The sequence below is a fragment of the Sciurus carolinensis genome, chromosome 14 (genome assembly GCF_902686445.1).
Source record: "Sciurus carolinensis chromosome 14, mSciCar1.2, whole genome shotgun sequence".
Lineage (NCBI taxonomy): Eukaryota > Metazoa > Chordata > Mammalia > Rodentia > Sciuridae > Sciurus > Sciurus carolinensis.
In genome coordinates, this window is record NC_062226.1 from 27,403,811 (window position 1) to 27,429,206 (window position 25,396).

Below are 25,396 nucleotides of genomic sequence, written 5' to 3' on the forward strand. Positions count from 1 at the left end.
GAGGGTTTACTTCATACTATTCAGTGTTAAGTTTTTAACACTGCAACTTGGAAGAGAAAGTCTTTAATTTCTGAATATTCTATTGTACACTTGTATGCTTGTTGGTTATTATGAACCTTTACGAAGATAAGGTTTCAGTTATTGAAAATTTAATTTGTCATTATATGATAAAGTTCACTGATGAAAAATGTAATACATTTCAGGGCCAAATGAAGAGAACCATACTGAATAGGTCTCTCCTTGTGGTTCTTAAACTTTTTTCAGAAATGGAATAGTAGGAAATTACAGCATTCTTTGATAAATGTAGTAGAGTTGTATAAATTAGGGTAATTCCCTATCAGAATGTTACTATATTACATTTGTAGGTCTTTTTATGTCAAAAGCTAACATAGCAACTATTTTTAAGAAATCTTACTATCAAGGTTTTCTGTTAGTATTCATTCACTGCCTGCTCCTTTATATTATCATCTGCCAATGCTTCTTATAGTTAAAAGATAGCAGGGACCAAACAGTTAACTATATAACTGCAGTGCTCCACATTTTTCCAACTCATACAAAAACTTCTTTTGAAACAGTCTGTGAAATGCCTCAGTGATATAAAAATAAACTATACTTTTGATCTTGTGTAACAGTAACCCTGCTGAAAAACCATGAAGAAGAACTGCCCCAGCCAGACCTATTCTCAAAGAACACAGAACAGTTCCCAGTGCTCACTAGTTCTCTAAGTACTCACAAAAATACCCATTTACCAATTTATTCTGGAGCAGGGATGGTCAAACCACCACCTGCAGGCCATATCTGGCCTGCTGACTGCTTTCATAAATAGCGTTTTCCTGGAACACAGTCCCGATCATTTGTTTACATGCTCTTGATGGCTGCTTTCAGGCTACAAAGGCAAAAACTGAGCAGATGTGAGAGGCCATGTGGCCCATAAAGTCACAATATTTACTCTCTGGTCCTTTACAGAGAAAAATCTGCTGACCTCTGTTCTGTCAAAGATCAGTATCAATCTCATTTACAAGGGGGCCCACCTTCTTATCTTTTTCAAAATACAAACAACATGTGCTCATTTCAAGTTTTAATAACTTCTTCCACAACGTCTAGTCTTTTAGCATCTCCCACGACAATTCTTAAGTTCAAAAATTTAACTGACAGCGCTCTTCTATGATCAGGGATGTAACTCCTGAAGAGAAACACCTTACTTTCCATAGGTCTAATGAATCACTTATTAGTGACAGGTTTTCAGGCAGAATATACCCTACCATATTTGCTATTTATATTGATTTGAGATACTTCCTAATATTAAAAAGCATTAAAATGTTCAGAATCAGGGAAATGGGATAACCTCTTTAAACCAAACCCCAAATGAGGAACAACCCATTCTTCACTGTGCTGTTTGCCCTTTCCAGTTTCACCAGGAGTCTCCTGGAAACTGAAGACAGAAACAAGAGAAGAGGAGGTACCCCATTCTCTCTTTTATCTCTGGTCAGCTGACTTCAGCAGGGGGCCGAACACTTTCTAACTAAACTATAAAAGCTTCTGAGATCATCTGAGAATTATTATTCCTCCTTTTGCTTCTTTCTTCCCTCTCCATCCTGCCACATCCATCTGCTTTTAGAGTAGTGGCCTATTTATATGTGCATAGGAGAGAAGCTGCCATAATGCCATTTCTCCACCCTGGGTTTCAGGGTAGGATAACCTCACAGGGATTTAACCATGTTGGCATTAATTCTGCAGATCTGGTGCAACACCTCTGTATTCCACCTAAATGAAAAAAAGTTGGTGATTACTTTGCTAGTTCTTTCACCTACTCCCAAGGCAGGAAGATCAGCTGTGTGAGATACAAAAAGGTCAACGTGACCTCTTCAGGAAGAAAAATGTGCTATAGATTACAAGCAGGACAAGAAAATTTCCCTCTGTTTCTATACCTCCTAGTCTGAAAGGGTTCATGCTAAGGTTCTCAAGAAGTTCTGAGTGGTGTTCCCTGATAACTTTTCTCTGAGCTTTCTGCAGACTACGTTTTGACAGTCCATCTACTTTCTCAGTCTTCCTTAACCTGAGCTAAACTGTCTCCAAGGAGCATCAGATCAACATTTAGTCCACATCAATGATCTGCTCAGACAGGACCCAGGCTTGAGAACACTCAACTTCCAGAAGTTAGATAAGGACAACCACTATCCAGGAATCTTTTTAAAAGGATACATGAGCCCCAGTGACCCTTGGAAGTATTTTTGCATGACAGAATTTAGTGGAAAAGTCATGGTTATGTGGAAAAAAAATTGCTAAGGCAGAGGGGTCTTCCTGCAGATAATCAAGACTGCTGGACACCTGTCCCAGAGCACAATTTCCACATTTTCACACCTTTCCTTTCTTCACTGAAGGACACAGAAATTCTCTTGAAGTTGAAAATAGTTACATGATGACTCCCTTCAGAGGGGAAAGTCAGACAGCAATGGTAAGAAAAGGGAACATAATGTGGGCAATTCCATGTGTGGATTCTTATAAACTGAGGAAAGGGTGATTATAAACATTCCTTCCTTATTTGGAGACAGGGATAAAGGGCCATGCTATGTTCTGAACACCTGAGCTCTTCCCTAGTTCATAAGTTGAAAGTTAATTACCAAAGTGATGGCACTGGGAGGTGAAGGTGAACAAATGGGATTAATGTCCTCAAAAAAGAGGCTCCAGAGATCTGTCTTGTCTTTTCTACCACGCAAGGACATAGCTAGAAGGTAGAATTTATGACCCAGGAAATTGGTCTCATACAACACCAAATCAGACACTGCCCTGATCTTAGGCTTCTCAGTTTCTTGACCTATGAAAAACACATTTCTGTTGTTTATAAGATATTCAGTTTATGGTATTTTGTTAGAGTAGCCCAAATGGACTGAAATAGGTTTAATAAAGTTTTGTTTAAATTCTTAGATATTAAAAAAAAATTCTTAGACCTTTTTAAAGGTTATAAGAATTGAAAGTATTTTGCAAAATGTTACCATTTAGATATGGAGTATCCCCCAAAAGCTCAAGTGTGAGAATACACAAGCATTTTCAAAGGTAAAATGATTAGATTATGTCAGGTGTAATCTGATCAGTGGATTAATGCACTGATATATATTAACTGGTGGTAACTGTAGGTTGCAGCTGGAGGAAGTAGGTGGTGGGGGTGTGCCTTCAGGGTTTATATCTTGTCTTTGGTGAATGGAGCTCTCTGCTTCCCAACTGTCATAAACCAAGCAGCGCTCCTCCACCACACTCTTCCACAAGGATTTCTGCCTCACCTTGGGCCCAGAGCTATGGCATCAGCAGACCATGGACTGAACCTCCGAAATTGTGAGCCAAAATTAACTTTTCCTTTCCCAAGTTGTTCTTGTCAGGTCTTTTGGTCACAGTGATAAAAAAGCTAATTAAAACACAAACCTTAATTAAATGTTCTTTAAATTCATTACTTGTCTCAGTTTAAAACATGAAAATTTGAGAAGTCTGAATATTCTCTATACTAAACTGTTGGGGGCTGTGCCAGCCAGAACTGGCGCCTGATCACATCGGCAGTGAGGAGGTTAATTGACATAAGCTCACTCAGGTGATTTATCACTGGCCATATTCAGTTAAGTCCATGCGCACAACGTGTGCACAGGTGTTCCCGAGCATGCTTGCTTGGGCCTGCTCGTTTTAACCCTTGCCGTGATAGGGCAGCTGGCTCCTCACCTGATGGCAACTGGCGTGGCCCTACCCTTCGCCTCCTGGAGGGAATATAAGCGGGTGGTGGGCAGGGGCACGACAGTGAGCAGCAGTGAGAGTAAGAGCAGCAGCTAGCAGAAAGAAGCGGAGTAGAAGCCATTAGCAGAAAGGAAGAAGAAGAAGCGGTAAGCAGATAGAAAGCACCTCTAAAAAGAAGCACCTCAGATAGAGGCACCCTTAGTTCACAGGATGCAGGATGCATCTTTAAGAAGAAGCAGCAAAACTAAGAAGAAATAGATCTCTGATAAGCGTAGAAATCTCTCTTTCTCTAAAACTTTCTCTCTAAGCAAAGTTTCTCTTCCTGATAAGCAAAGTTTCTCTTCTTCTAAGCAAAGCCTATCTTTCTTTCAAAGTCTCTCTTCCTCTATGAATTAGTGAATATAGGAAAAATAGTTTATTTCCAGGCCCCTCCGATAAATACCTGCGCAATTGTTGCCGCGGGCGGCGACACTAAACTCTCTCTGTATGTATATATATGTACATATTTTTATGTTGCACAAAAAGGTGGATATACTTACATGGGAGGCAGTGTGATATAAAGGAAAGAGCTAAGTAAACGTGGATTTGAAAACTTCCTCTACCTCTAGGTCATGTGATCTGTTACAAGATGCTTGTTTTAATTTTCTCATCTATATGACAGAGGAAATAATGCTTGCATCACAGAGTTCTTGAAATTGATAATGTATATAAGGTATTTAGTATGGCATCAGGTGTGTAGTCTACTAAAAACTCATTCTCTGTAATTTCTGCTCTATACTGTGTAGACAAAATCTTTATAAAATTAGAGTTCATAAGTCAGAGAACAGATATCCAATGTTAAATGTACTATCTACAAATGGTAAAGTAAAGCAAGGCCTGAGTGATACAGTGCCCAGCAGAAAACACATTATGTATGTAAAAATCTCTCTACCTAAAGTGAATTCTGCTAGACTAGATGTAACATCACCTTCATGTCACATTACACACCTGCAGAACAAAGAGCAGTTCACAGTTCACTCTGTGTTTGCAAAACTCTAGCACCTCTGTTATAAATAGCACGTGGCCTATCAACACTCCTCTTTACTACTATCCTGTAAATTCTCTAAAGCAGTGGCAGAGAACTGTTGGCCCCTGGATAACACATATGGTATAGCTCTAAGGTCTATTTACCCTGGTGCACTCAGAGTTTAATTATCAATATTTTAATTGCAGGAGGCAAAACACAGACATACGGAATTCTTAAAAAATTAGGAAAAGAAAGAAATTGTCTATAAGTTCTCACATTACCACAGTCTGTAAGACCGGGGGCAGTGACTGCCTTCCCTAGACAGAACATGAGCTCTCCAGTTAACCACGGTCTCCACTGTATGCCACTGTCTCAGACACGGCCTGTTTCATTCATTATATTACCTCAACTAGGCCTTGCATGTGTTTGGATTTTCCCCTGCCCAAGGCTTTTGATAAGTTGCATGCAGATCTCAGAAAAGAGAGCAAAAGGGAGGACAGGAGGAAACATGAAGGGGCATTAACTCTTCATTACCCATTTTCCAAAGACAAAACAATTCTAAACAGGAGATGCTGCATGCACAGCATGAGGCACAGAGCCTGGCACATGGTAAACACTCAATGAACGTTAGCTGGTGGATGCTCACCCAGCTGGAAAACATTTCATAGAAAGAAGGCTTAAAACATTCTACCCATTCTTTTGCTCAACCTATCGTGGCAGGAAGTTTTCTAATATGTTGACCTCATTTTAAATGAAGCCTTCCTTATGAGCACAGGAGACATGAATCACTGCTGATGACCAGTCCCCACACTGTAGCACTTCACATTCCCCTGTGGAACTACTGAGTTCAGAATTCTCCCTAAACCACCGCTCGCCTGTTTGATTACTATTTTAATGCTTCCTTTTGAACCTCAGACACCATACCAACGAAACAAAGATCCAAAATGGACAAATCTGGTATAGGAAAGACCAGCCTCTTAAGACCACAGTACTGCCAGTGACTAACTGTTAGCTTAGAGATATGCTGGCAACAAAATTTCTTTCACCTGGTTACTGACTATATTGACGTTATGTTTACTTCCTTCAGTTTAACTGCATATCTCCTTTTGAGCTGCTTATTTGTAGTTTTGCATCACCTTGTTAAATCTTTTTGAAACCAAATATTCACTAGTAAAATTCATAATTCATTCAGAAAACAAAGACCATCTATTGTGCACCAGGAATTGTGCTAGTTTCTGGGAAGACAAAGAAAAATAAGATCCCTGCCTTTAAGGAGATGAAAGTCTAAAGTGACCATAAACAAGGAACACACAATTCCAATTTCTTAGTGTTTTCACGAGGTTGAACTGGTGCCTTGGAAGCTGTGATGGGGTTGGCTGATGAGGGAAAGCTTCCGGGAGGGAGGCAGTGCTAAGGCAGAAGCTCAGTGGGAGCTGGTCAGTTGTAGGAAGGAAGTCATTCCAGGTACATCTGGGATACTGAAAAAGCAAAGGGTGCCTGGGAAAGGTGGCAGGAACTGAGCTTAGGAGGCAGGGCTTGTCTTCTCTCTCTGAGGAAAAGATAGGTACAAAATGTTATGATAATGATGTTTAGTGAGTACGTCAACTTTTTGATAAGGATAAACTTAACTTCAAACCAAATTTCAAATAATATTTTTTTCAGGTTGTTATAGGTGTTACTAGTTATTTTAAAGTAAACTTCCAAACTCTTATACATCCATAGGGAATATTATAATCAGGAAAGTATGTATTCAGCTACAAATGCCATACCTATTTTCCTGTATTAACCATAGAGCCCAATAAAGCAAAGCCCAGGCATGCTCAATACCAGGCATGCTCAATACTGTCATCCGTTCAGCTATCCTGGAGTGAATGGAAAGTGTAATGCTAGAGCTAAGTGGTGGGAAAGCTGATCATTAGAGGTAAATGGTGAGAAAGTCAATTTTGCCTTTGGCCTATTAGATAAGGGCATAAATACATTAGAATTGATCTTTAGGGAATGGGAAAGGAAGAGAGAGGGAGGGTGGGTGGGAGGGAGAGAGAGAGAAGGAGAGAGAGGGTGGGGGGCGGGTAGGTATTCCACAACTAATCCTACATGCTCAAATATAGAAAGACAGAGAGTCAACCTACTCTCCCAAGAACTATTATCTCATAAGTATCAATTCCTCCAGACAACCTTAGAAACAGCACTTCCTTTGATAATATTTCTCTGGCACAGTGCTTAGCAGTTGAACCAAAAAATAAATAAATAAATAAATAAAATAAAGGAGCAACACAGACAGCATACTGGTTTTTGAATGACAGTAGATAATTGCAAAAAAGAAACAAATGTCACAATAGCTTTACACTAAACTAAAGCTTTCAAACAACATCTAAAATAATTCAAGAATAACAGAGTGGAAAGATTCTCAGATAAAATTTTAAAAAGATGTGAATGTCTCATCAGAAAAAAACCTAATGATGTTTTACTCATGTAATGAAATTAAGATTAATAAAATAATGAATCTGTTAAGAACACATATTAATTTAAAAAAGAACAGGATTCAAGTATGTCTATACTCGATCAAGGCACAATGTACAATATAATACCACACACACAAAAAAAACATCTTTCAGTTAAGTTCAATTTTTTAATCTTGGGGGCAGAAACAACCTACTTTTAAAAGTGAAAGATTTAAAATATTTTACCTGATTTAAATAATTTAGGCACTTTTCAAGACACCAAAGGCAACAAATGCAAGACTTCAGTATACATCGTGCACAGGCATTTTCCTGGACAGGGGAAAAAAGTGAAATAATTAAAAAACAAAATAACCAAACCATCATATAGAACACTTCAAATGTTAGAAAAATAAATTTAAATATTATAAACTAACTTCAAAGCCTCCACATCCACCCTTTTCTTCTTTAAAACATAATGGCTGCATTGTTTTTGATCAACATTTATGTAGTCCTCACTTCATGTATGACACAGTGAGGTATAGAAGACCAGTCAGGGACTTACAATCTACTAGGAGAAGAAAATGCTAAACATAAGAGGTTAGAACAAGAATATGATAAAAATACTAAGTGTAATAGTGGAAAATGGAGAGAGAGAGACTATTGCATGGGAGATGGGAAGAATCAGGAAGGTTTCCAGGAAGAGATGGTATTTGAACAAAACTGTTGAATTGCATGTTATTCTCATAGTAAATATAGGGAATTCCTTATATAGTCTGGATATTAACCCACTGTCAGATGTACAGTTTGCAAATATTTTATTCTATTCTGTAGGCTGTCTCTTCATTCTATTCTGTTTTCTTTGCTGTGCAGAAGCTTTGTGGTTTGGGATAATCCCAATTATCAATTTTTGCTTCTGGGGCTTTATCTAACAAATTCTTGCCCCAACCAATGCCATGGAGCATTTCCTGTTTCCTTCTAGTAGAGTTGATCAGTGGGTACAAAATTACTGTTGGATAGGAGGAGCAACTTCTAGTGTTCTATTGTGTAGCAGGAAGACTACAGTCAACAATACCATACGGGATATTTCAAAACAGCTAGAAGAGATGATTTTGAAAGTTCTTACTACGAAGATACAACAAACATATGAGGTGACAGGTATGTTAAACATGAGGACATGCTTATCGCACAATGTGTAAATGTATCAAAGCATCACACAGTACCTCATAAAATAAAATTAAAAAGAAAAACAGGACCCGTAATCCCAGCAGCTTGGGAGGCTAAATCAGGAGAATTCCAAGTTCAAAGCCAGTCTCAGCAACTTTGCAAGGCCCTAAGCAACGTAGCGAGATGTGGTCTCAAATAAATAAATAAATAAATAAAAAGAGGGCTGGGATGTGGCTCAGTTGTTGAATGGCCCTGAGTTCAGTTCCTGGTACCAAAAAAAAAAAAAGTATAGGGAAGAAGATCTAAGGAGGAAGGTGTGTAAGTCAACACAAGAGAAGCACAGCACATTACTGGAGACCAGTGATTCAATGAATTTTGCCAGAGCATACAGAACGCATGAAGGGAGACGAGGAGGAAGAACAGGATTCCACTGTGTGAGACCGAAGAAAACATTCACACACAACTTTGCATTTAGCATTGTTGGGTGCTTAAACTGTGGAACTGAAGTATGGCATGTGCCCAGGGAGAGAACATTTTCCCCTTACCTTTCCTTTCAGTTGACTGTGAATGTACATAAGGATCATTCGTGGAATTTTGACTAATGTAATAATGAAAGATCCTTTTGCCACAGTACCCAGGTGATAACGGATAAGGCGATTCACTGATGCCAGAATAGGTGTAAATGGCAAGTTCCTTTTATCCCTATTTTAAAAGTGACCAAAAAGAATTAAAACAAGGCTGGGACCAGGAAGAAAACACAAGCATGGTTTAAAGTTCAGTGCAGTTCATTATTCTTATTCCAGCTTTATGACAAAATTGCAAAGTAACATTTTACTAATGCAAATGCTACTGATGCATCACGTAAAATTAATGTTTCATTTCTCTATGCTAGTTTTATGTGGATCTTATGCTCTATGACTTTAAGTTAAATAAAACTGTTCTCTCAGAGCTTTTATTAATGGATACTGAAGGAGTTATTTATATAATCAGAAAATGGAATTTAAAAAGATTTTTAACACAGATATGGTATCTCATTTTAATAAAAAAACTATGAAGACTATAGCTTTAATACTTAGCTCTGAAGTCAGCAAAGGGGACTCACAACACTTCTTCTGACCCAAACAAATTACAAGTCCTTTGGTGGATATTTATATAAAGCAGAAGGACATTTGGTACTATTACAAAGTTTACTCTTTTAGTAAATTATATCATGACCTGCTATTCTGATAAACTAAGACAATTATAGAAAAGGGCAAAGAATAAAATAATAGCCTCCTACTTTCTCACCTCCCATAATTATCAGCAACAACACTCCCACATTCATTTCCAGCTATTTTTTTTTAAAGAAGTGAAAGTCACCAGCCTCAGTCCTGTTCCCTTTTCCTCCCCACCGCAGACGTGAGCGCTTAGATGAAACTGAGTTTTCCAACACGTACAAACTCTCACCTAGTAAAATAGTATGTCACCACAGCTCCTGCCACAGTCATTTGCTGACATGCTAGAATAAATTCACTGATCCAAATCAGGCCCACCACGTGATACCACCACATGTACTGCAGAGGCCCGGAAATTCTGAACTCCACGAAGCCTTGTTCATTCTGAACAGCGCTGCCTAGGAAAATGTCAAGGAAGGAAAGAAGTGGCACATAAAGTACAAACCAAGAAATGTGGCTATTCAATACAAGTCCATCTCATTTCCAACAAAAGATCCCTAGCCCTCATCCCCAAACTTCATGCTCTTACTGCTATTTCATTAGGAGACAAAGCAACAATCCCTTAAAAAGGTGTGAAATTAAACATACAATTATGCATTTTGGTTTCCTTAACGGTACCATATAAAGCTTTTCAATGTTGATTTATCTGAATATAGTTCTTATTTATTACACTGTCTTGAATTTATTTAGGCAAGAATTTTCAAACACTTCAGTGTTTTTCAGAGCTAGGACTTCTCCAGTAATTATAGATCTAAGTTATTAACTAAGTTTAAAAATTAAGATTATATTCTTTGTGATGAATGAAAAAGAAGTTGCACACAAGTTTATTATCCTCACAATTAATTCCATGTACACTTAGCCTTTGATATTGAATAAAGCTACCAGCAAGTCAGAGAGCGTAATGATGAATGAACTGTATCATCTGCAGGAGCCCTAGTTACATTCAGGGTATTTCCAAACTAGGAAATCCCAAAAAGTAAGTTGGTCTTTGGTACTAACTGGGCTTTGAAGTAACTCCAGAGAGATGCTGCACTCATTGGTTCATTTCAGAATGGATCCAGATATCTGAGTCAATACAGAACTCACTTCAAATCCTCAAGCACCTCAAAATTAGGCTACAATTTCATGCCTTACCTGGTCTAGACCCACACTGCTAGGATGCTCTAAAAATCATGAACAGGAAGTAGGTTATGGAAGAGCCAATACCACTGCTAGATCTGATGGTTACTGGACCTTTAACAGCAAACTTGCCAAGAGTTATCTGATTGTGTGTGTGTGTGATGCTGGGGATTGAATCCCCAGGGCCTGACATACGCAAGGGAAGTGCTCCATCACTGAGTTATAGCCCCAGCTCAATTTGATGTTTTAGAATATTTGAATGCAAATTAGATTTATTGCTAAGAGAAAGAAACAACACATCTTCTTACCGGTGGTGCCAAGAAAAAGAAGTGTCATGATCCAGTACACCCAAAACAAGACAAGAGCAAAGAAAGTCCAAAAGGGCTGGAAGACTAGCAGGGGCAGGTGAATGAAGACCTTGCCAGCCACGTGGAACAAGGCGATGGTGAGAGCAACACGCTTGCGCATAACCAGCATTATCAGGAACAAGATCACCTGAGTGGGGAGAAGGGAGGGAAAGGTCCAGTTACTGTCCTGCAATGGAAACAAATGGAAAGTGGTGGAAATGTTTAATTCAATCCTTCAGACCCAAACCTGGATGTATCATTTTCTGAATCCCAAGAATACTTTAAGTTGGCATCTCTCTTATAGTATTAATGGCTCCTAATTGTATTATGGTTATGTATTATTCAAAGCGAACCACAGAGAATTTCTCAATTTATTAAATCCAAGTTCCTCCACCTTTCCCTTTACCACTTACTACCATCAAAATGCTTTATTCATCAGTCAGAATGAGACCCATTTGAATAGGTACATTCTTGTCACTTTGAGAAAGGGGGAAAGGACAATATGCTATCACTTTAAAAGCATGGTAGAGCTGGCCACAGTGGCCCATGCCTGTAATCCCAGAGGCTGGGGAGGCTGAGGCAGGAGGATTGCAAGTTCAAAGCCAGCCTCAGCAACTTAGTAAGGCACTTGGTAACTCAGTGAGACCCCGTCTCTAATAAAATATTAAAAACAGGGCTGGGGATGTGGTTGAGTGGTTGAGCACTACTGGGTTGGATCCCAGTACCTAAAAAAGAAAAAAAAAAAAAAAAAAAGAGGTATTTATTTGTATCTCATCTCTGTTACTGAACCAAGAGCACCTTAAGAGTGGGGTCCGGGCAGATTCACCTTTTCCTTCTCCCTCTCCCCACACCCTCCCCCTAGTAGCTAGCACACAGAACTTTACTTGGAGCATTATTACCAAGTATCTTTTGGTACAATAATTCTGTGTTGGCTTTGTTTTTTGTTTTTGATGCTCACAAAATGCTTGGTATTGCTCCTAGGAATGGACAGATTTTTCTCCATCTTTCTTCAGAAAGGAGGTAACAGCTATGTACATGTATGATTACACAAATGTACTTCATGTACAACCAGAGAAACAACAGTTGTACCCCATTTGTGTACAATGAATCAAAATAAATAAATTATTAAAAAAATAAATTTTAAAATTACCAAAAAAAAAAGAAAAAAAAGAAAGGAGGTAACAGTGAATTAGAGATATTAGTATTACTTAACCATACGATAATTCAATTTTTACTGTGTAATACCTGAGCAGTGAATCTGACCTATATTTGTGATATATTATACATCATTAAAAGATAGATTTGAAAGGGAAAAAAATGGGAAAACAATTCATGAACAAGTAAATGGAGTGATAACAATTTTCAACATACTTCTCTACCATTAAGAGAATTGGTTTTTAGACAATATCTTATGACAATAATTAATATGTTCTTAGGAAATGATAATGTAAAAATTCCAGGTGGAAATCTCTCAAAAAGCAGACAGGATAGAGGAAAATGTTGATCAAAAGAGCACTCTTTAATTAAGGAAGGCTCCAGCGGACCTGAAAGCATTTTGTATACTGTGTGACAGAGGTTTCATCTAATGGAGATCAGGGTTAGGACTGCAAAGGCCAGAGGTGAGCTTCTGCTTCATTAATGATCACCTGCTATTAAAAATAGAACTGAAAGATACACCTGAGCCTGTACTCACGGTGAACACTGTAGCTGAAATGGCGTAGATGAGGAGCGCCCGAAGATTGTCTTCAGCTATCTGAAGCTGTTCAGGAATAACAGTTTCTTTGGGAGACCTTCTTTGTTTTGCATACAGCCACCACAGTACACCTGTGCCACCTGGAGATAAAAAACGAAACAAAACAAAACAACTGTTTTTGCAATAATAAGCACAAGAAAATATGTGACATAAATCCTCAATTTTCTGAACCTTTCTTGCATATCATCATGGGACTGGCACTGTGGTAAACCGTTTTACAGGAAGATATATGGCTCACTTTTTGCCAGCTTTAGGGAAATACCAATTATTCCATTATTGCCCTTCACATTAAGCACTTCCAAATCCTCTAGTGTATCAAATAAACTATCTTCAAATATATTTATCATTGACTTTGAAGCTGCGAGAGAGCCAGTTAACAGACACCTCTAAGAGGAAATGGTAACCCTGGTGCCTAGTGCTGATACAGAATCATACCATTGATTCTGTGTCCATGTTTGTACAACGAATAAATGAAGATCAAAGGAATAGTTCTCACCAAAGATAGAAGCAAAGACAGGAAATATTTGATAGCAGTGGGAGTTAGGGATAAGCATTTCATCTCTAATACTGTCTCATAGATCAGAGAACCAGACTGAAGGGGGAGGCAAGCCCATTCCATATAAGAGAGCTGGATTACATACCATCATTCAATCCATTCTGCAGACATTTTTGAGAACCTAAAGCAACTACTGTTCTATCTGGGGATGGAGCAGTAAATAAAACCAAATCTCCACTCTCATTGCTCATGAGCTTATATTGTATCAGGGAAACAAAAAATAAGGAAACAAGTAAAAACACAGTATACTGGAGTCTAAGGAAAAAACCTGGTAAGAAGAATAGTGCTTGGGTTGAGAAGGCACTGCAATTTTATATAACATTGGTAAGCAAGGCCTCACTGGGAAGGTGATGTCTGAGCAAGAGACCTGAAGCCTGAGTGAGAGAGAGCGCGCAATCTATGAAACTATCCAAGGGAAAAATGTGTCAAGCAAAGTTCTAGGATGCTGAGGTGGGACCATGGCTAGTATAGACAAAGGATTTGACCACTGTGACATCCCCAGTGTCAAGGAGGAAAGTGGTAGAGATGTGGGCAGAGGCAGCAGTGGGTCCCCTGTAAGGCCTAGTGGGCCACAGTAAAAAATGAAAATTCAGAGCAGAGCTGTGAACATAGGTTGGATAAGACAAATGCCAAAGATATACAAAAAACTGGGTTAAGCTTCGTGCACATCAACCTGTCCTACATCTGGATTCACATAAATAATTAATAGGTCAAAGGGAAAGCCCATGTCCTGTTGCCAAATACCAGCATGAACTTTTTTTGTCTTGAAGATATAAAGAATCCAAAACAACCAGGAGTCTGTGAAAAACATTTCTTCCCTCTGAAATCCTGCAGATACAAGAAAATTGTCTGGAAAACTATGTAACATATTCAAAAAATGGAAGAAAATGTGTTCTCTATAAACAGGAATAAAAAGTTACGGGAAAAGCTGAAGTTCAAGGAAAACATGAGATAATGATGATAATGTCAAGGAGGACAGGGACATTGTTCACTACAGTCATGGAGACATCATGCACTAAGCACTTAGATTTGTGTTAGATTAGCTCAGCTAATCTCTTTATGGTTATGACCTTATTTAATCACAACACTGTTAAGATGTTATTATTAACTCTACAAATGATAAAACTGAAATCTAGTAAAGTTAAAGGATGTGCCAAATGTCACATATGTAGGAAGTGGCAGAACTTTTGATTCAAAATTTAGATTTATTACAAAATCTATTCATGTAAACACAGAATTTAGATACTACAGCTATAAACTGAAATGAAACCAAATGTGGTAGAGATGGAAGAAATACAAATAAAATAAAATTGGAACAATGAAATTCAGATCTTCATTTTAAGAAGCCACGGACAGAACTTATAGTGAGTCAAACTTATAGTGTGAGTCAAATTTCACACGTGAAGGAAAAGGCAATTTTAGATAAGCAAGAACTGAGAAAATATATAGTCCATAGGTCCTTCATGAAAAGCTTACTTGAATTCCAGTCACTATAAAGATGAACCAAAATTAAGAATCCAAGAATGAAGGTGTATGAAGACAGGACCAGAAGTTTCTAAAACTAGTCCAAGAAAGCTTAAATATAAATATACTTTCAAAAATTTTCAATGCAAACATTTATACTTTTTTTAAGATAAAAAATGTGAAAATAATATTTTAACTTTAATAATGACCTGAATACAAAAGCTCAGATTATTTGACAAGACTAAAAAGTGGGCGTGAGTAGAAGGGAGTGGAGGATAAAAGGAAGAAAAGTTTATGCTAAATTTTAAAAAGGCAAGTGAAAACTCAACATGTGCCATTTCAGCTTTTAGTAATCATAGATTGCTTGATTACAGAGTATTTTTCTAGAAGCATATATTACCAATCATAGAAGAAAAAATATAAAAATATAAAAATATAAAATATATCATCAAAAGCAAAGGTGAAGTTAGAGAAAACACAGTCATATAGCAAAGATAGAGAAAATAAAATAAGAAAGCAAAAATTTCAGGAAAACATAAAACAGATAACAATAGTAAAATGAAAGATATCAGTTAGAATTATAAATTAAATGAGGGCAGATATCTTTACTAAAAGTTTGAGTTTCATATTCAGCTAAAATTTTTTATCTGAATGATGTGTGCATTTGTGTGCATGTGTGTACACATATATGTACATAAACATACATAGGAGAAAGTTCTGGACTTTAAATGGTAACAGTGGTGAAAAGAGGAGGGGAATATAGTTATGAAATTCTTAAAGCAAAATAGACATACTTTAAGGAGGAGCTATTATTGCACATAAAAATAAAATTTCAATTTTCTTCTTTATATTTCGATTTGCTATCATGGAATGAGTGAGGTACCATGAAAACAATAAAACAAATAACTTACCAAGTGACCCCAGTATGACCAGAATTGTTAAGATCCACACAAGTACTCTTGATATATACCTGATTATCACCATCAAAATCATTGATAGAACTGCAGGGAAGATAAACAGAGAACACATAGAATATTACTTGAAAACATAGAATATAAAGAGAAGCCTCTTCAATTGTTGTTTTTTTTCCCCAGGGAAATAATTTGTTGCTATTGACTAGTTCACAACCACAATTTGCTACTTATACCACTTAAATAGCATCATTTGAAACCAAAGGCACCTAACTGTGTGGGTTTATAAACTACAGAAAGGAATACATGCAAATGCACATGGTGACTCAAAAACAGCACAAGACTGTTGTGGACTCACCAGAAGGAAAACATCAGACATGCAAACATACATGCCAGCACACAAAGTGTAGAGAATGACATGTCATGTTGGTGACAAGAAAAATTACCACATGTAGACAGAGATCAGTTAAGTTAGTGCTATACTGCCTTGAGTGATGTGTGCATTTTAGGACCAACTTCTCTGATGGTCAGTCAACACTAGATGGCATTTCATCTTCATCTGGAATTTTATGTTTAACTCCAGAACTCCAAGGGAGAATATGACCCTATAGGATAATATCCTGAAGCCTACTGAGACCAAAATCCCTCTAACCTCATTTCTCAACTGATTAAAAAGCTTGTCCTCAAAAATGAGCAAAGTTTAGTTTGAGTTACTTAGCCAATACCTTTATCTGTTCCAAAATCCCAATGTGCTAAAATCATGGGTAGAATTCTCAAAAAAGAAAGGGAGGATTTAAACCTTGCAAAGGAAATATATTTCTGGAATAATAATATGTATATCTTTAATGATCTAATGATCTACAAACAAATGAGCAAAGGTATTTTTTGTTTACATTATATTAAGTCTCAAAAGATGATCATACTTATAAAAAATGGAGTTCTAATGGTTTCACAAAATTATTGTCACTATTTTTAAGGTTTGGATTTTATTTTTGGTTTGAATTCAGCTGTTTTAGAAACCAAGTAATTTTTATATAGTCTAATAATCAAGCCTCTTTGGGCCATTTGGAAAGTCAAATAAACGATTAGGATCTCTGTCTAGGAATATTATTAAGGTACTCACTTTTGTAATAAATGTACAGGAACGAAAAACAGATGGGAGCCCTTCATATATCACAGAATTAGATTTTCATATGGGCAGCATAATTTCAATTGAGTCAAGTACTACCTAAGCAAAAAGAAAAACTCTCTAATGACAGGGAAGATGGAAATACAGCTTGTATCTTTTCAGTGACCATTGCTATTAACAGGCATCAATACTAATTTTACTTACATAATGAAACAGTTGGTTCCTACCAGTTTACTTCTCTCAACTATGAAGGTCTATAAACTCCAATATGCCCTTATATTGTTCTAGAGCAATAAAGTGAGTTTTCATCTTGAAAATGAAATACTTATTTAATTATATTATCTATCTATTGACTAGAAACTCAGTGGCTAACAAGTGGAGATTTCCTAATTTTTCCAGCAGTATAGTGATACTATGAGTTGTAGCAATGAAAAGAAAAATCACAAATTTCAAAAGTAATCTATAAGAAATCTATATTCTTAGATGGAAATAGGTAAGAGAAGAGGTGGCCTCTTTTATAAATAAATATACCTTTTAGAATCATAACCAAAAACATAGGGTTGTTGATTCATTAAAAGAAGCCGCCTGCTATCAGATTTAAAGTTAGTCATAGACTTAGTCACTGAAGTTTGGGAAAATACGTTTTCCCTAAGGAAAGAAAAAAGAAGGGAAATAAGTTTCAGATATATATATGTATACATACGTTTATGTACATGTTTATAACTATATATAATCTGAAACAATTATTTTGGCTATGGGAAGTTAAACATTTTACAAGTATCCCCAGTTGTATTCATATTTTGGCTAAAAGAACAGTTTTCTACTGCGGTACTATGCAATAGCTAATAATGAGAAAAACAATTACCTAGTGATAACAAGCAAAGTCCCAATATAATTTCTTTGCTGGTCATTACTCCACTAATCAGCCTGTGTAAGACACTATTGTCACTGACAAAGGTGATCAGGGCCTCTGCAAACTTGGCATAGCAGGAAATGTTCACAGGAGCACAGCGATGGAAGAATGGAATAGGTGCACTGGTGACACAAGAAAAAAAAAATCAGAAAAAAAATTACTCCTACTTAATATAAATGCCACATCAAACACACAAATGAAAGGTGAATATGGCTGCAATACACTCCACCCTCCACACATCCTTATGGGAGCTAAGAGCTATGTGCTTAATGCTATGAAGATGACTGTTATGGGGAGTGAAGCAGTCTTACCACAAGCCTTATCAGAGAGGGTGGAGTGCATGTTCCAACAGAAGACATTACCCTCCCCTTCTGAAAAGAAACGCACACATACACATACACACACAGAACTACCAGAAGCAAAACCACTTGAACTCCTCATCTACCAGTCAAGAGGCAGATGACAAAGCTTACAGACATATATTTCATTGAACTGAAAATGAATTTTGGCCATAAGCAATTTAAAAGTAAAAAACACACATGCTTGTACTTGAAATGTGCCACCATTAATAGACTGTTTTCTCTAACAAAACAGTAATATAAAACTTCAGATTAATAAAATGTTCAGGGCACAAACTCAGTAACTCTTATATAAACAAAGTCATGCCAAGACATCAACGTACAGCATAGTATGCAGTTACTTAAAAAAATAACCGTGAGAGCTAATATATGGAAATGCTTATAATGTAATAATACAAAGGGGAAATTATGTCTAAGGTGACAGTGACATCACTCCATATAAGATTATAAATTAAATAAAGTGGGATCAGAAAAAGAATATTAAAAAAGTGAAAAATATCTGACATTTTTGGAATTCTGTACTATTTTATTTTTATATGTTACTAATAATTCAAGATTATATGTGTTCAAAAAATGGGGAAATAACCAATTATTTAATCAGTTAACATTTAATCCAAGCTTACATGAACAACAGCTTTGACTTATAAACAACTGTGCATGAGCTGTGACATAAATTTGGTTTGTAATAACATGGTTCTGCTTCAACTTCTGAGAGGACAATATACATCTAATCAGTGAGAGAATTTTAAACAAAGGCGTATGGATATGCTTTCATTGTGCCCTGTCAAGAGTCTTAGCCCGTATGTGTGATATGCACTTATGGGTGCATTAACTTAAAATTTAGCCATCATTAATTAAAATGAAACCAGTTTTTGAATTGTTCACAGAACTAGCACTAGCAGGTCTGACATCAGATTTTTGATTAGAATGATGTAACTGTGTTCTCATTCTTGGCTGGCACTGTATCTTGATCTTTAGTGGATATGATTATATGATTGGTTATCAAATTCCAAGCTTTCCAATCTCAGCAAAACAACTTTGTCTGACCTGAAGCAAAATACAATTATTTATTTTTAAATAAGAATGAGAATAACTACCTATCAATTTTCCTTAAATGTCAGTAAATGAGTACCAAGAATAAGTAAGAATAAATAATCTCTTCTATGCTGTTATACTCATGAAACAAAATCACTGAAAGATTTAGCCTTATTTTAGTTATGCTTCAGTAAAATGTATCCCCAAAATGATGATGTACAATATGAATTAATCACTTAAAATATTATCTCATGTCCTTGGCTGTGGATTTGTGGATACCTCCAAAATGGTGTTAGGGAAAGTTCATGCCAAAGATTTGACATTTTATTAGGAACTGTAGGAAGCCAGACCATTCTGTATAATGTTTGAATTACAGGCAGGTAAGTCATTGTTTTTTGACCAAAAGTTGTTTCACTAATAATGTAAAAAGATATTAACTTAGAAGAATCAAAAAGGATCATAAATTTCTAAGTTGGTGGAGGATGATTTGGGGTAGAAGTCTTTACTGACAACTTTGTTGTAACACAACTTTCTTTTCTGATGTTGTCTTATCTCTGCAAAGTTAACATCTTTAAGAACTTTTCTAACCCTGCTTTTAATTAAAGCCTGTCTCTCTCTCTTCAAAACTAAAATCCTCTCAGCTCCAGAATTATCTACATCTTCATCTGTGTTACCCTATCATCTCTGATGAAGCCTCTGCTTTACTCACTTGCCTCCATCCTTGAATATAAAATGTGTCCATCTTAAGGATTCTGCTGTCTATTTCTTGTTGATAGTGCTCACTAATTTTCTTGGTCCTACTCATTTCCTTTTTCCTGTCAGATAACTATAAAAGCCCACATTCTCCTCACACTGCAGAGCTGCGTGTTACTCCATTTCTTCATCAGTTTGTCCATCTGCCTCCTGAAAGGGTAGGAGTAAGGACTCTATAAATCTCTTCAGATCACCACCACCACCATCCAAGAACCCATCTACAAATCAATGACTCTAAAGTACATAGGAGCAGCAGAGCCAGTATATTCTGCTTTGCAAACTCAGGAGGAGGGTTGTTGATTTGAAAAGGAAGGATTATTTTCTCAAAATTCTAATTCTTTTCATTTAGGAGGAAATGATGAGTAATATCTGCCCTGAACTTACCCTTTTGAGTCATTTTAAAAATATATATAAACTCTTAACCTTTTGGAAGGAGTGTTTTTATAAATATCCTTCGAAGAACTGGGGTAAAATAACAACAGTCTTTGACCCTACAATTTAATCTATATCAGTTAAAAAAAAAATGATGGTTTGAAGTTTAAAGGGAAAAAATTAGCACAAGCTGATTAACTGCTTTGTTTAGTTTATAGTCAAAACTGCTCTTAGTCCTAATGAATAACAGAAACTGAAGGCAAATAAAAGAAAATATAATATATGAACACATTGTTCAAAAATAAAATTAAAAGCTTAGCTAAAAAGAAGTAGATTCCCTTGTTTGTCATTCTTTTTTCTCACCTCTTCCCCAAACAAAAACAACTTTACCAGACATGGGATTTTAATACTTGAATTTATTTATTTTTTTCTTCTTCTTCTTCTTTTCCTGCTGGCAATTGAACGCAGAGCCTTACATGTGCTAAGCATGTGCTCTACCACTGAACTACACCCTCAGCCCCTGGAATTATTTTCTTATTTAAAAAAATGTGAATAATCATGGCATTGAAATGGTTTCTCCTACATTTTACCATTTAAATCCCATTTGATTTAATGAATTTAAGATGAATTAGCTCATATTGTATACCTCTGAGGAAATAATACTGCTGAGAACCTAGTGTATGAGATCATTTCTACTTTAGTGTCTAACCTAAATGACACATTCTGTGCTTCTTAATTAAGAAGAAGAGCATAAAGTATTCTATTTACAGTAAGTCTTCCTACCTTTAAAAGCATAGACTATTGAATGTTTAAGAAGTCAATGTAGTCCCATTAGGAACTGATGTTGTTTCACATTATTGAAACATTAGTCGACAAGAACAAAATGAATTCATAATGAGTCTTTAAAAGATTTTTAAAAATTAACCACTCATGGGCAAATTGTATCTTACATTGGCAAATATACCATACATTTGCCTTTAAGTCCAGATTATCACAGATAATAAGTCCCCTAAAGTATAAGGACAAAGAGTGTCTACTATCTCTTGTCCATATGCTCCACAAAAGAAGGTAGGAGTTGTCCCTCATACAATTATTTTATAATCTCAGGATAAAAATATAAAACTACCCACAATTTCTAGCTAAAGTTTTATTTAAGAAATAATACCCATAAAGGATTCCATTAAGATCCCTATAGAATACAAAAGGCAGGAAATAAATAAGTCAGGAAGATAATATTTTAATGGCAATAAACAGTGGTTTTCATACATTTCTATTTTATTTGTTTTTCACCCTTCCTTTATTCTTGTACTCCCTAAAAAACACTTAACCATGGTATAGACTCTACAAGATGCTGCACTCAAATTCTGATTCACAGCAACAACAACAACAAAAATGTGGCCTTGGCCTCATCTTCCATCTACTTATCTATAAATTAGGGGCAGTATCTGTAAAGGTTTTTGTGAGGGTTAAATTAAATTATACGTGTGAAAGTATATTGGCTGGCACACAGCAGATAATTTGTAAATGTTAATTTACTCTTGAATTTTCAACAATATGAATAAACAACATTGTTTTCTTGAATGTCAATTTCTCACCTCCATATCATATTATTAATTCCCTGGTACCTTGTAAATTTTATGGCATCCAGAGGTACTCTAATGATGAATAAACTGAATTTATGTCATCTAATACTGCTGTTTTTCTCTGGTTATAAGCAACAGTTAGCATTGTAAACAAACAGGATAGCTACTCTCATATTGTTGCCATGCGTGGCATTTTACCAATAAAGAATTTTATGAATCTGGATAAAATATTGGGCTGTCTAGGTATTTGCTCTTAAACCAAAATAACCTTTTGGTTATTATGCATCATTAGAGTGTCATTGCAAATTAGTTTACAATTGTGTTTTCCAAACCAACTATTGCCTACTGCTGCAGGTCTCTGGGTATCCAGGAAGGTTGAGGCAAAGAGAAGGGCTCTAGAAGTTTAGAGAAATGATACTTCCTAAGCTAGGCACCAAACACAATAATGGATATTTAATAGATATTATCTTTTTTATTTTTTTTGCAGTGCTAGCGATTGAACTTAGGGCCTCACACATGCTAGGCAAGCACTTTTACCACTGAGTCACATTCCCCAGCTCTGTATTATCTTATTGAGTCTTAATTCTATAAAATAAGTATGAATATTCCCATTTCACACAAGAGAAGCCTTGGTTTTCAGAGAGGCTGAGTCTCATTTGAGCTGACAAATAGAAAATGGTGATGTGATATTAACCTCCAGGCTGATATGGACTCAAGTTCATGCTCCTGTGTGAGATGTGAAAGATGTTGAGGGCTACTTGCTTACATCAGTTTTGCCTGGTGTTAGACAATGTTAACAAAAATGCAGTCATTACTAGACTGTGAGTTGAAGGACAGAGTCCAGGTTTTACTCATTTTTGGAGACTTGGTGCCTAATGCTCTGTGTAGAATGGGGTAGTGTGTCTAATTTCTTTTTTATTAAAACAAATATATCTTGTTCTCATATCCTTTCACTTTGTTTGCCAAATGCTAAATAACTCTGATATTTAAAAGCTTCTATTTGTCTTCCTTCTGTTAACTGTTTCTTCTCTTTTACTTTACAACAAGCTTAGTTTAGACAAAAGTGGTAAAATACATAAGACTGGGAGGTATTATACTAAGTGAAACATAAGGATCTTTGAACACAGTGTAGAATGAGTTTGTAGATAGTACAGGTTCAGCATTTTGTCTTCCATTAGTGAGGTACATGATGACCCTGTTAGAAGCCAGGTCCGTCCAGCTATAAAACTTAACGCCCCTGATACCATGCTTTGCCTTCTAGTAAATGTTCAGAGGATGCTGTGAAGTGTGTGTGTAGCCAGGACTGGGACACCCAAGATAGCTAGGAACAGGCAGTGCTCAATACAGGGGAGTCAGAGGTCCAAGTGGGGGAGGATTCGAAGTATAAGCCTAGTCACCTGTCCTGGCCCACCCACAATTACTACAGGAGCAGAGCAACCTTCTTTCCATACCCAGGCTTTCTGATTATCCTACCATAGTATGTTTTGGCCTTGAAAGAAAGACTCTATACTCAAAGTGTAGACATAAAACAAACTTTGGCAGTTAGATAGATAAATGTATAGGGTTTTTCTTATTTATATAACAATAATTTTTCTCTGATAACTCTATTTAAAGGACCTCCTTTGCTTCACTGTTGCCCCCTCCCTCACATCCTTAATTTTCATGAGCACAGCTTTCTTACCTGTCACTTTAGGACCATAATTTTTAGGTCCCTTTTACTGAGTATCTTTTAAAATAGTCCCTTTACTTTTCTATCTATAGGCTATAAATTTTGATTTTCAATAGCAACTTCACAAGACTCAAAGAGCTAGAAATCAATTTAACTGATATACCCATTTTCTACTATCTAACAGAAAATTTCAAACTCAAGTTAATAAAGCACAAGATATAGCCATAAATGTTCTTTTAAAAAGTAGACACGATCTGCTTTCGTGTTTCAAATTTCAAAATTTTTTACCCAATTGCTCCCTATAATATATTGAGATTTACTGAAAGTGGCTTAGAGTCATTTTTCCTGGGGAAGTTCTCTCATGCCATTCTGTTAGCAGTTCACACTATGGCTCTCAACACCAGACATATTCCCAAGTGTGCATGTATGTGAATACACACATACACACACATATATACCTACGTACCTACATAATTCCACAAATATATTCTATGAGGCTTCAGAATTTATTTTTAAAAATCTACTTTTAATTTAAAAATTCACTTTCAGTTTAATTACTATGAGATCACTGTTATATCCATCACATGCAGCAGGTACTTAATAATAAATGTTTGTTGAATAAGATCTTGGATAATACATGGCAAACAGCCAAATACAGAGAACGTACCTAAAGGATATAACTTCAAACAACATATGGAGAATAGTTACTGGCATGCTTTTTAAATTTACAGTGTAAATTAAAAAGCAATCCCAGAAAGTAATACTAGGATTAACCTCAAAGGATCTTTGGAGACTGTGAGACTTGCTTTCTAAGTCTGTTGCAGATCTGATAATGATTCAGCAGTTTTGTGTACTTGAAAATTATGGCATGGGAAAAAAAAAAGTAAGGTTCTAAAGAAATTTAAAATAACAGAACAAGAAAAGTTGTTTGGGTGTGCATTTTTCTAAAGATGAAAATACATGCTGTTATGTCTTTTGCTACTTTTAAAAAATTTTGTTGTAAAAATACTGGACGTGGGCAACAGGTATCACAAAGTGACTCCTTTTTCAGAATAACACATACAACGTGAAATTTACCTACAAAACAAGTCACAGGTTAACAACTTTGCAATAAAATTTACCTCGCTGGAACTGGAAGTTTGGGGCAAAGAACTGAAGATTTTGGAGATGTAGTATATTCAGAAGGCTTTAGGTTGTAGCTACATAGTGCTGAGCCTGTTGAAAGAAAAGTTACATGTTAACGGGCAGAACAGAATCTGAACAAATTCTCTTCCGATTCACTTTAATTTTAGATGTTAATACAACTTTTCAACATTATAGAATTCATAAGCATCTGATTTGGTCTATATCATTAGTCCTCAATCATTTAAAACTCTGTAATTAATGATAATGTAATTTTTGTACAAATTTTAATTAATATTAACGATAATAACAAACAACTTTTTTTGAGTTATCTGCCCCTACGTCAGGTTCCATGCAAGCCGACATATACGTATACATCATTACCATAACTCTTTAAGGTAGGCATTATTAAGCCTACGTTAGAGAAGGAAATACAGGCTAAGAGATAAGGTAAATAACCTGCCCAAGAACACGGAACAGTAAGTGGTAGAACTGGGATTAAACACATCTCTTTGATGATGCTCAACTGCACACATTCTCTCTTCCTATGCTTTCCACTACTAAATATTTAAAATAACTGCATAAAGCACATGTATTCAGATAATACATTTCTTTTTCTTACTTAAAAAGCAGGAAACACTCCTAATGTAAATAAACTGAACAACTGATAAAACTGATAAATTTATATGTGATTCCCAGTTTTCAGAGTTTAAGATACCTTAAACCCAACTGTAGATTAGTTTAACAAAGAACCATTTATTTTTCTGAT

The 25,396-nt window shown here is 36.1% G+C and overlaps 1 protein-coding gene across 2 annotated transcripts in view; it reads right to left on the reverse strand.

The window, feature by feature from the left end:
- Slc44a1 (solute carrier family 44 member 1) overlaps positions 1-25,396 on the reverse strand; it is a 134,187-nt gene that overhangs the window by 15,772 nt on the left and 93,019 nt on the right. For both annotated transcript variants that reach the window (XM_047525647.1, XM_047525646.1), the window contains exons 5-12: positions 24,627-24,720; positions 17,687-17,856; positions 15,693-15,782; positions 12,702-12,841; positions 10,970-11,156; positions 9,775-9,940; positions 8,874-9,030; positions 7,411-7,494 (exon numbers count right to left, since the gene is read on the reverse strand). In XM_047525647.1, coding sequence (XP_047381603.1) covers positions 7,411-7,494; positions 8,874-9,030; positions 9,775-9,940; positions 10,970-11,156; positions 12,702-12,841; positions 15,693-15,782; positions 17,687-17,856; positions 24,627-24,720 — 1,088 coding nt within the window. The remainder of the gene's footprint in view (positions 1-7,410; positions 7,495-8,873; positions 9,031-9,774; positions 9,941-10,969; positions 11,157-12,701; positions 12,842-15,692; positions 15,783-17,686; positions 17,857-24,626; positions 24,721-25,396) is intronic.